Source organism: Ursus americanus, chromosome 21, assembly GCF_024610735.1.
Source record: "Ursus americanus isolate L20-20 chromosome 21, mUrsAme1.1.p, whole genome shotgun sequence".
NCBI lineage: Eukaryota > Metazoa > Chordata > Mammalia > Carnivora > Ursidae > Ursus > Ursus americanus.
The window spans coordinates 38627782-38640863 of NC_142147.1; the positions used below are offsets into that span (position 1 = coordinate 38627782).

General features: G+C 40.9%; 1 protein-coding gene across 9 annotated transcripts in view; it reads left to right on the top strand.

The window, feature by feature from the left end:
- The window catches only part of ZNF507 (zinc finger protein 507), a 44839-nt gene extending 34232 nt beyond the window's left edge, over positions 1–10607 (top strand). For 7 of the 9 annotated variants that reach the window (XM_045796133.2, XM_045796141.2, XM_087870661.1 and 4 more), the window contains one exon: positions 2107–2901. In XM_045796133.2, the coding sequence (XP_045652089.2) occupies positions 2107–2393 (287 nt within the window). In that variant the 3' untranslated portion in view covers positions 2394–2901. Of the gene's footprint in view, positions 1–2106; positions 2902–3829 lie in introns of those variants that run through there. The other 2 variants (XM_045796135.2, XM_045796134.2) reach the window with 2 other exon arrangements.
- Positions 10608–13082: the final 2475 nt, after the last annotated feature.

The following is a 13082-nucleotide window of genomic DNA, read 5'->3' on the forward strand; positions in this document are numbered from 1 at the left end:
CAGAGGGCTTTGAAGTGACCTACCTGAATCTTTCCCCAAATCAATAGGAATTAATCATATACTCAATCTAAGATATAGTACTTTTTCTTTTTAAGATACATTACTTCTTAAAAAAGAAAGAAACCTCTGATTCCAAATCCAGAGTATAAATAGGCATTTAAGAAGTTAATTATTGTCTTAAATTTACAGTGAATTTCTTGTGAGCAAAGGAGAAAATAGAATTCCCATCAGCCTCAAACCAAATCGTAAGGTTCATGAGAATGGGGACTCATGTAGCACAGCACATGTCCCAGAGGGTCTTTTCAAAGTGTTTGACAGAACAGCGCAATTTTCTCCGTAGCTACACAGGCCGTACAGTCCTCTCTCCCAGCCTAGACCAAGCGTGGTATCGCAAAGGTCTGTTCAAGCAACAAAGTACGAAAATTTGCATTTGATCATCAAGACCTTGGAAGTACTTGGAACTCTTAAATAAAAATCGTTTGGGGGAAGAAGGGTGAAATTTAAAAGCCCCTTCCAATGAGTAGTGCTGTGGAGATTTTATTAACCTAGTTGTACTTAGCATAAGAGGTATAATTAAATGTGGCTAAACTATAGTAAAAATTCAGGTTGTTTATAAAACTTTTAATAACATTTGGCAAGTCCACAGGGTTTCTCCTGTCTGGGATATTCCATTTTGTCAGTGCGCAGTAGGACATAGGGAAGACCAACAACCAGTGCTTTCACGCTAAAACTCACCTTCGGAAGATGGGATCTTCTCATGAATTACACAGTTTGTGTTAGAATGTGTTTCAAAGTGAAGAGAGCAGGGGTGTTGTTTTTGTTTTGGCTTTTGCAGTACCTGTCTTTTATTCTTGCGTTGTTTTGTCAAAGTCAAGTCTGCGTACGCAGCAGACGGCCAGTGCACCGTGCAGTGCGCCATCTTCACGGTGCTCTTTCTGAACTTGATTTCTGACATCTTCTAGTGCTGAGGCTGTGACTCTGATAAACTTAGAAGACATTGAAAACAGAATTTTTGGAGTGGAATACTCTGTAGACATACTTTAGGATAGACTTCCCTTCCCAAAGTCCAGGTATGGATTGAATGAATTAATATTTTTAAGGTCACATCCCGGAACTTTATTTAAGTGGGGCCAGGCCATATCGAAACATTGTTTAAATGTTTTTTAAATCTCATTTTGATGATGATATTTAAACAGAATTGATCGTAACTTTGCAGCTGTTTGATTTAGGTAGCTTTAATTTATTTATGAGAGTTAATCCATTTCTGATAGGTGGTTTTTAAAAAGATAAAATGAATTCATATAAATACTAAATTATATTACCCAAATTCACTGCATGTGGATTTATATTTTCTCCTGTTTTCGGAATTAAAACACAATTATATTTCATTTCAAATTTAAATAAATCTTTTAAATGGTTCCATTTTTATCACTCATCCTGAAAGTTAACCTTAGCAGGATTTTGTTTTATGAAGTTTCCTTGGTTTTAATTTCATGTAATCATTTGGAAAATATTAATAACCCAAAAAAATCCCAAACACATCAATAGTGAATTTTTTAATTACCTTCGGTTCCCTAAACCACTTCCATTGATTGTTAAATTTTCCATTTGGAATCATGGATTTAAAATTTACCTAACTCATGGAGAAAAAGTTAACCCAGAAGTTCAAAACCTTTAAACGTTCATCTGATCCTAGCCTTAGAATATCCTCAAACGCTTTCCCCAGGGCTATAGGAGGAACCATATACCATGGGTGTTCTCTACCTTCCTGCTACCATTTTGTGGCAAGCCTTAAGTGAACAGTGTCTCTACCAAGAACAATGTGAACATTTCTAAAAGTAATAATGAAGGCTAAGTATGCAATTGTCATTGCAGAAGAGATAGGTATTACAGTAATCAGCAGGAATTCTCTTTATAGGAATAACATTTTATTTGTAGTAGATCTTTTGCCATAATAAAGCTCATAGTATTTGTTTTCCACTCTGAACACTTTCCAGTTCTAAGATTTGATAGTAGAAATAGTTTAAAGGAACGTACTGGATGTGAGGCAAAGGTGGGGAGGGGGCAAGACGATGCGTTCTGATCATCACAAATAATACCTTCCAGGGGGCCCACATTTTCTCTCCTCGTCTAATAACCCAGAAGATGGTGGGCGGCCCCAGTGTTCTCCCAGTGCCCTGCCTGTACACTTCAGTTCTGTGTCCAGCCAGCGCAACGTATGGACACTGACAGAAGCCTTTGTTCTAGATCTCTCATCCTATTCGAGGTACCTCTTGGTGGCTTCTTTACTTTCTCTGTCTTTTCTCACAAAGCAGATGGTGGGCACCCATGTTTACATTGTATCTTCCCACGATGTACTTGGCTTGACAAAGACAAGCAGGCTTCTCTATTGAGACTTATTATATTTTTAGTTTTCATAGACACTTATTTAATCTTTTTTTATTGTACAGCAAGGTGCTCTAAGTAATATTCTATAAAATATATTTAATAGAAATTTGAGTTTGATATTCATGGACATGAATACATGTATTTTTTTAAGAAATGAGTATTGTGTAACACTATGGCATTGCTTCTATAGCCAAAGTCTAAAAATTTCTGGAACACTGACATGTAAAGACTACAGTTAATTCTGACACTGTATCTTATTAAAATAGGATGATTTGCATTTTGTAAAATTATCCTGCACATCGAGCTGCATGCCTTAAAGCCTAAAACTCTAGGATTGTGTTCATGGTAGAACAGTCTATCTGTTCAACAAACAGCGAAGCAAGGTCTATAGTGCTTCTTTAACTACCTTGGGAAATACTGTACTATGTTAGAATAATTTATTTTGCTTTACAGGAGTTTGTCATGTATTGACTTTAATATTGTATTTTGGTAATAAATTTTTTGTTAAAAACACTTGCCTCTACGTTTTATTACCAAAAGCTTCTGTCCATTTTTTTTCTTAGAAATGTTGATTTGATCACTTGGAAAGTTACGTTTAAATACTGAAGAACTTCCCAAGGGTCGAACCTATGATTATGGCTTAAGATTACCCTTTGGTAACCTGTTACATTATCGTCAACTATCATTAAACCCTGTCATACAAAAATAATTGGAAAAGCACTTAGATCATTTTAATCATTTTAAAACCTCAGTCTACTTTTGTAGCTTTTTTTCCCCTTGCTGCGTGGTTCTCCATTTTATCTTCCCAATCACATCTTTAATACGCTTTCAATTCTGATACAGTGACAGTGCTGAAGGCCAGCTTTGTTAATGACAATTAGCATTCTTCACTGAAGGCCAAAAATTACGATGTGTTCACACTGTGATCATTTTGTGGTCTAGACCAGATATTTTTTTGAATTAGATGTGTTTGTTGCATCGACATGTGAAGCTAACATTATCCGACTGTATCATAGCTCTCGTGACTCAGCTGTGCCCCAGCACCCTGAGCCACCTCAGCTTCCAGTGTCTGAGGCCACATACTTCTTCCCAGTAGCTGTAATCCCTTGTCCCGTCTCCCTCGTGGCAACATAATTCCATCCCCTGTTTTTTAAGAAGCAAATGCCAGTACTTGGTCACTAAACCAGATTGGTTGTAGAAATCCCAGCATGGAAGTTCTAGAACATAATGGTGCAACTTGGTAGCTACGAGCCACGTGTGGCTGTTGAGCACCTGAAATCTGGCTAGTGCCCCGTGAATGTACAGTACCCAACAGTTCTGAAAACTTAGTACAAAAAAAAAGTATATAATTAATAGTTTTTATATTACATGTTGAAATGATATTTGGGGTTAAATAAAATAGACTATTAAAATGTTACCTGTTTCTATTTTTCTAATGTAGCTACCAGAAGATTTTCAGTTACACGTGTTGCTGATGTAATTTTCCCGTTGGATAGTGCTAGAAGACTAAACTACAGCCCTGGCTTCAATTCTGGCCTTCCACTTGGCCTTGTAAATAAAGCCATACCTGTTGGTTTCCATATGGCACATGGCTATTTTCAAGGTACGATAGTCAAGGAGTTGAGACAGACCGTGCGGCCCACAAAGCCCAAATGATGTACTCTTTGTTGATAGTAAATCGTTCTGGAAAAGAAGTTGGCTGACCTCTGAGCTGGAACAATGGTATGACCTGTGCTTTAAAACTACCAGAAAGAAGAAAAAAAAAGCTTTTTGTAGAGAAAGCTTTTTATAGCACTGTTTTCTAGCTAAATCGTATTATTTCTCCCTCTGTAATTTTTATAAAGTCTTCCTGTTCTTCCACGGCCCTTATCCATAATTTATGACTTTAACCTATTTCATCATCTCTGCTATTTAAAGCCACACACAATTTGTTTAAAATAACAGTGCACGATTAAATGAGAAATTCAATAATGCTGCTATAAAAAGTCTTGTCTTGTTTTCCTCCTGACGGCCTTACAGTGTTGCCCGTCCCCTCCCCGCTTCACCCTTTGGGCACCGTGGACGCCTCAGCTGGCTTGGCTGTTCCGCCCGCACCGCCGACTGCGACTGCCAGCAGCTCCTGGTAACTGGGTAACCAGGTAACCTGGGAGCTAAGCCCGTCACCCTGGGGACAGCTGATGGAATAATCCCAGTACGGAGAAAAGAGTCTTTGGTGCACGTCTTTGTGGTGGAGAGTAGCTTGTCCGAGTGGAAAGGCGTGCACAAGGAGGTTGTAGTTGGCTTTAGTGTAGATCTGTTGACCCAGCTGGCAGAGTGAAGAAAAAGTCACAGTACTTTCCTTCCTAGATTTCTTCCACAGCAGTCGGCAAAGATGTAAAACGAACATTCGCGGCCCTGGAGGTTCTTAGAAAAGTTTTAAATTGGGGCCATAGGACAGGCTGACTTAGCATGTTTGGGTTTATAGCTCAAAATCCCAGTGACTGTAAGTGAGGTGCTTGACCCATTTCCGGGGTCCTGCATGAGCACCAAACCCGCCTTGTAGATTGTGTTGGGAACTAGACCTCGTTCTGTGGTGCTCCATTTTCCTACTTGAACCATAAGTGTTTGCAAGATTATGACATATTTGGTTATCTTGTCTACTGAGTATTTTTGCCAATAATGGGTAACCACTGTTTTCACTTGTTTGCCTTACAAAAGTGAATGATAGTAGACCTTCCTTGGAATTAAAGAGTTTAATTTTAGGCATCTAATATGAGTTCTTACCATTAGCTAACAAAATTATCAAATATTGCTGTCTTTTGGCTTCCTAACTCAACCACCTTTACACCGATTGTCACTCAGTCCAGATAATGAAGGCACCGTCGCATAACGGTTTGCAAAACTGAGCAAGACAGCAACTTCCACAGTTATACTGAGGTACCTGGGTCCTTTGTTTGGCAAGGACATTGCATGGTAGGTAGATGGAGTTTACACAATCAAAAGAAAATAAATCCTTGACCGTGAGCTCAGACTTCCCTAGTTACCTCATCTTTCTGAATTCCCAGCTTTATCTTTTATTAAAAAGAAAAAGGAAAAGAATACTTATCCATGTCATTGCCACTGGTATCAATAATGAAATGGGGTTGTTAATCATTAATCTTAAAAATTGTGACCTGAAGAGACCCCCAACAACATAAGTCATTCGTTTTTCGGGTCTTTTCTTAGTACCTAATAGCGTTATTTAAAGGCCTATTGTCACTACAGTGCACATCTCCAGATTTTTGTATCTTCCACTTGTCATTTTGTCAGTTTTTGAATCTGTATTTCAGAAATACTGTGGCTGCATTTACTGAAATAGGCACATCAATCCACATCTTGCTCTTTTTGTTTATATCTGCACTCCTATTTAAATTCAGTATTTCCAACCACAAAAGGTGTTAGAAAATTCTATTTCAGGCTTGAGAAAAAGTACAGCAGGACGTGGTTCAAATCTTAAGCTGTATTTATTTCTGATCTTCTACAGCTCACATTGTACCAAAAAAACAGTCCTGCCGGAATAATTAAATAAACCAGCGGTTTCAAGGTTACCTTCGTTGTTTCAGCCCTTCTCCAGTGTGAAGCAGAACACAGTTGGTGAGGTGGTGTCTTTCTTTCTAGAACGCTGATATTGGAGTCCGTGTAGAGTATCGCCGTGTAGGTCAAAAATCTAAAATCAGGCTCAGAGCCTGTGCCCAGCTGGAGCCACCGTGTGCCGGGTGCTGATAAGCAGCTCCAGCATCCTGCCTGGCAATTTTTAAAACTAAACTTCGAAATAGCAGCAAAAGAATAGCGTGTGACTCTTCCTCATGGGAAAGCAGTCCCCACGTTCCCATCTGAAACCAGGGGAGGAATGTCGGGGCAATGTCGCCCACCAGAGCTGCCCACAGGGGGTGTTGCCACCTCCGCTGGTTTGTAACACGGCCTGGCTTTACCCTTTTTCGTCCCTTTGAAGTTCAGGTCTTCTGTTTTCTGAACCATAAAGCCGCCAGTCGACTGCCGGCCTCATAGAGTCACGTGGGTCAAGTGAGATCGTCTCTGAAATACTTAGTCAAGTGCTGACGCAGTTCTGGACAGAACTTGGTTCCAAGCCGTGTGACCTTGAGTAAGGCCTTCTGCCTTTCTCGGGCCCCCGTTTCTTCATCAGCAGAACAGAGGGTACTACTTGAACCTTGTAGGGCAGTTGGGAAGACGAGTAACCGCGTGTTTCCAGGGCCTGGCCATCTAGGAGCTCCACGGCGGTGGCTTTGGTTGGCACATTAACTGTGCGGGGGTTGGCTGGAGATTAAACTTGCCCTTAGAAATCCTGGTAGCAAAGGTTCTTGTTACAGCCTTGGAAAGGAACCTAAGAACCATGCTGGCTTGTGTTTTTGAGGAAGGATACTCAAAATTATAAAAATAATTTTTATTACAAAAATAAAAAGATAACAGTCCAAGAGAAAGGGTTAGAACGTGACTCTGTTGCCGTCACGTTAAGTTCGTATCATCTTTTTCTCACACCTATAACGTGCCATTAAGGACCCGGAGACTGACCCTTTCCCTGAATGAGCAGGTGAGCTCGCAGCGTTGGCAACACTTCGGCCCAAGGAGAGTGCATTTATTTCTGATCTTCTACTGCTAACACTGTGCCAAAAAATAGCCACTAACTGTCTGGGAGCGAGGGCTGTGCACTGGACCGTTTGGGGGGACGCAAGTTCTTGGGGATGATGAGAACTGCCCTATCTCAGCCCGTGCAAGGCCCTCACACCTAAGCCAGTGTCCCACCATCTCACACGGAGCTGTTCCAGCTGCGGGACTGTGACCCACAGAGCAGTCCTCTTCCCCTGGGGTACTGTCCTCAGGGCCCAGGGCCTAGCAGGCCTCGTTCCACCAAGTGGGGCTGTGATCCGGTGGGAAAATAGCAGAAGTGACAGAGAGGAAACCAAACGGCACTTGTGTTTAACCATTATCCGTAGGTGTAACTCGCTCTTCAGAATGAATAGAGTAAGAGCTTAAATATTCATATTTCCAGCTTTGAGTTGCACCTTACAAAACAAAAGGATATGTATGGGAGTGAGAGACAAAGGTCATGATTTCCAGTTAAAACCTTCAAACAATAACACTCATTTTGTGTAAGTAGAAATGCAGAATCAAATTCTAGCTACCTTGAATTACCTTGTATTAGATACCCCTCGGGGCTTGTGTTTGAAATTCCAAGAAGACACCAAATCTTACCTGTAGCACCTTTCAGCTGATTTACTCAAATACTTAACAAACATCTACTAATTTTTTAAAATAATTTTTTAAGTCATTAAAACTACGGACTGTTTCTAAATACCCTCAAGTGAGCTTTTCTGGTAAAACCTATCCCAATAAAATTAAATTTCTGGTTAAAAAAAAAAAAATCTATGGGTTTCCATAAAGTGGGGGTAATTGGGGGGTACTGACAGCTAGGGAATCCTCATTCGGTAGCCAGTTCAATAATCCGGTATCTTTTGGATTGAGTTGGGACCCTTCACAATACACGTTAATGATGAATCGCTCTGGTTCTGTTTCATGGTTGTGAGCCGTTCCCACACACTAGCATTCGAGAGCTTCCAGAGTTTGTGATCCTCACAGACGAGACTAATGGTGTGTGTGGAACGGCACACGTTCAACCTCGAGGGAGGGTTTCTAGATGGGCGCCCGTGGCTAGCCCACTTCCCAGTCTCCCTTGTGGCCAGGCCAGGCTGTGTGACCAAATGAAGGCTAGTGGGGTATGAGCAGAAGTGACATCAAACTACTGGGTTGAGCTCCCTCCCCTTCCCTTCTGCTTCCTGCTGTCTGTTTTGTGACCATGGTGAAGAGCCAAGGCTGACTGCAGGAACAGGTGTGACATCCTGGGGAGAGCAGAGCCATGACACAGGCCCGGGTCCCTGACATGGCGGAGCTTGGGCTATTTCCATGACAGAAATAAATGTCATGGTGAAGCCACTGTTTTTTGAGGTGTGGTTTCGGCAGTCCAACCCGTATCCTGATTTATCCGGATCAATACTGAATCCTCAGCCATCACTTCTAGCCTCCCCCTTTTGCCCCCCATCTGTGTATAGAGAAAATCCAGTAAAGGGAAAACCACACCTCCAGGGTGTGGGCAGGGCTCCGACCACCAAAATTTAACACATACCGGTGTCTCCACCTTTTTTTTCATTATCACTCCCCTAAGGAGCCCTTTTTAGACTTTTTTTTCTCTAATCAGCCCCCCGACCCCTGAAATTTGAATACCTTAGATATATATCTGTGCTTGATATGTAAAAAGAGTAAGATTTTTTTTTTCAACCCCCAAGACCAATTCCTCCCTGCCAGGGGGCATATTACCATGGAGAACGCATGCTTTTATATAAACGACCCCGTTGATGATCACTGTCGGGAGAGTAAGATACTACTCCAAACCATTTTCTGGTATCCAGACTGAAAATTCAAAAGGTCATCAAGAGATTTTGAGTAAAAACCTCTCTGAGGTGGCTGTATCTGCTCCCCCATCATGTGGGGATCACTAGAGTACTGAATTCACCTGGTACACAGTCCACACAGCTGCTGGGGTCTGTGAGTCCTGGCTGGCGGGCCTGAAGAGCTGCAGCCACACCTGTGAATTCTTACCCAGAAGGAGTCCTTCCGGCTGGCTCACCAAATTCATGGATGGACTCAGGAGGGTTGCAGAGGAATACTTAGTGTTAGTGAAAAATCGAGCCCAGTGCTAGATTAGCCATAATTTAAGGCAGGATAAAATAACTCCGTTTGAGAGTGTTAGAAACATATACATTTCTGGCTCCAAGTCCTACTTCTGCCTACGGAAAAACTCCCAAGCCAGACAATACGCTTTGGCATCCGTTGGGAGGAAATGTGTACTTCTAGGAGTTTAGACACCTGTTGTGTTATGCCTGTTGCAGGCAATGACATTAGAGCAGTCCCAAGGAACAAACTGGGAAGACCAGCCAAGGCCACTGGTTTGTGGACAAGAACAGCCAACGTCTAGGAATCGTCACATTTGGCGAAAAGCTATTATGATGAAGCATCACCATCTGCTTTAATTGAATAACTTAACTATTCATGTCCTCATTTGAAATATAGAAGTACAACAGTTATTCTAACCATGGAAATGAAAAAAGAAGGTGTAGGTAGGAACAAGAGACGAGTAGAGGTAGGAGTAGCAGCTATTAAGAAAGAAAATGAAACAAAATTGGCAATGCTGAAGTACTGTTAACTTTAAGAGTCGGATAATTGTGCACCTATGCTGATCTGCCTATGAGTTTCACTATTTTATTTTATGTTTTATTTTAAGGACGCTCCACACCCAACATGGGGCTTGAGCTCACCACCCCGAGGTCAAGAGTCACACGCTCTACTAACTGAGCCAGCCAGGCGCCCCTGAATTTCACTGTTTAAACCACGACAAATCTAGTTAAGACAAAGTTGATCAAAAGAAGAAAAAAAATCAATACTAACAATATTTCATAATGCCTTTCTAAAGAATCTCACAGGGAAGGAGCCATATACTGACAAATATCATCTTCTTTTTCTTTTTAATGTGTACACAAAGTGGGATGGGGGTGGAGGCAGAGAGAGAGAGGAGAGAGAGAATCGTTAAGCAGGCTCCACACCCAGCACGGTGCCTGTCCTGGGGCTTGATCCTTTGACCCTGAAGATCACAACCTGAGGCAAAATTAAGAGTCGGAGGCTTAACCAACCTAGGCACCCAGGCGCCCCTATATTGGTAAATGTCTTAAAGGAGGGAAGGACTCCAGTGTCAGGTCAATTCCTGTGCAACTCTGTAATGATCTGTAAGCACTGAGGAAGTGTTCCCTTGGACTCAGCACAGGTTCCCTAAGACGAAGCACGCCGAGCCAGCTCAGAGGGGTGCTGCAGGCACAGCCTGTGTCTGCAGTCTCTCGTGTGGGTGTTACACAAGGAATGTATAAAACAATCCAATGGAAAGCAGGCAGAACGTACAAGGATTTCCATTTGTATTTACTTTAGCTAAATATATGTATGTGTATACAATTTTTATCCAATAAAGGTATGAACGCAAAAAGTCTGCTCTTTTATCAAGACACTTGAAAAGTCAACCCTTGCGGAAAAATATGAATTGGATGAAAGCACTGTTAGAAAAACATAGGTGGTTGGCCAAACTGTCTTCAACTGAATACATGTTCCTATAAAAGAATACCCAACATTAGAAAGATCTCACTTCGCCCAAACGTTTCTGTACGTTTTACACAATGCTAGTAGAAACCTCCATGGATTCTTGGTTGAAAACTGGTAAATAACCAATAATGAAGCAGCAGAGAAAGAAATCAAGGGATTGATCCCATTTACAATTGCACCAAAAACAATAAGATACCTACGAATAAACCTAAGCAAAGAGGTAAAAGATGTGTACTCTAAAAACTACAGAACACTCATGAAAGAAATTGAAGAGGACACAAAGAAATGGAAAAACATTCCAAGCTCATGGATTGGAAGAACAAACACTGTTAAAATGTCTATACTACCCAAAGCAATCTTACACATTTAATGCAATCCCTACCAAAATACCAACAGCATTTTTCACAGAGCTAGAAGAAACAATCCTAAAGTCTGTATGGAACCACAAAAGACCCAGAACAGCCAACGCAATCCTGAATAAGAAAAGTAAAGCTGGAGGCATCATGATTCGGGACTTCAAGCTATATTACAAAGCTGTAGTCATCAAGACAGTATGGCACAAAGACACATAGATCAATGGAACAGAATAATGGACCCACAACTATACAGTCAGCTAATCTTTGACAAAGCAGGAAAGAATATCCAATGGAGAAAAGACGGTCTTTTCAACAAATGGTGTTGGGAAAACTGGACAGCAACATTCAGAAGAATGAAACTGGACCACTTTCTTAACACCATCCACAAAAATAAATTCAAAATGATAAAAGACCTAAATGTGACACAGGAAACCATCAAAATCCTAGAGGTGACCACGGGCAGCAACTTCTTTGACCTTGGCTGTAGTAACTTCTTACTAGACACATAGCCAGAGGCAAGGGAAACAAAAGCAAAAATGAACTATTGGAACTTCATCAAGATAAAAAGCTTCTGCACAGCAAAGGAAACAATCAACAAAACTAAAAGGAAGCCTAGCAAATGACATATCTGATAAGGGGTACTTCCAGTATCTGACTTGGATACTCCCAAAATCCATGAAGAACTTATCAAACTCAACACCCAAAAAACAAATAATCCAGGGACACCTGGGTGGCTCAGTTGGTTATGCATCTGCCTTTGGATCAGGCCATGATCCCAGGGTCCTAGGATCGAGTCCCACATCGGGTTCCTTACTTGGCGGGGAGCCTGCTTCTCCCTCTGCCTGCTGCTCCCCTGCTTGTGCTTGCTTGCTGTCTCTCTCTCTCTCTGACAAATAAGTAAATAAAATCTTGAAAAAAATTTAAGAAAAGAAAGAAAAACTAATAATACAGTTAAGAAATGGGCAGAAGACATGAACAGACATTCTCCCAGAGAAGACCTACAGATGGCCATCAGGCACATGAAAAGATGCTCAACATCACTCATCATCGGGGAAATACAAATCAAAACCACGATAGGATACCACCTCACAGCTGTCAGAATGGCTAAAATCAGCAACACAGGAAGCGACAGGTGTTGGCAAGGATGTGGAGAAAGGGGAACCATCTTACATGTTGGTGGGAATGCAAACTGGTGTAGCCACTCTGGAAAACAGTATGGAGGTTCCTCAGAAAGTTAAAAGTAGAACTACCCTATGCTCCAGCAATTTCACTACTAGGTATTTACCCAAAGAATACAAAAATACAGATTCAAAGAGGTACATACACCCTGATGTTTATAGCAGCAACAACAATAGCCAAACTATGGGAAGAGCCCAAGAGTCCATCGACTGATGAATCGATAAAGAAGATGCAGTACATATATACAATAGAATATTACTCAGCCATCAAAAAAAAAATGAAATCTTGCCATTTGCAACAATGTGGATGGAGCTAGACAGTATTATGCTAAGTGAAATAAGTCGGAGAAAGACAAATACCATATGGTTTCACTCATATGTGGAATTTAAAAAACAAAACAGATGAACATAGAGGATAGAAATAAAGACAGAGACAAACCAGAAAACAGACTCTTAACTATAGAGAACAAACTGAGGGCTGCTGGAGGGGAGGTGGCTGGGGGGATGGGCTAAGTAGGTGATGGGTATCAAGGAGGATACTTATCATGAGCACGGGGTGTTGAATATACATGATGAATCACTCAGTTCTACTCCTGAAACCAATATTACACTATATGTTAACTAGAATTTAAATAAAAATTTGGAAGGAAAAAACAAAAATGAACAAGCAAAAAGAAAAAAAAAAGAAAAAGAAAAAACTGGTAAATGATTATAAAGTTCATCTGAGCAAGTAAATATGTAAAACTTGCCAAGAGATGTTTAAAAGAAGTATAATAAAGGGGCACTTGTTCTCACAAGTATCAAAACTTTCTATAAAGAAACAGTAATTACCAATATGTGGAACTGTTGAATAGAGTTCCTTTTTTAAGTCATTTAAACATAGTAGTGAGTTAACAAATAGGCCATAGACATTCAGGGATTAGATGTGATACAGGTAATTCAAAGCAACAGGAAATAATGGTGAAACAGCCGACCAACCAGCTGG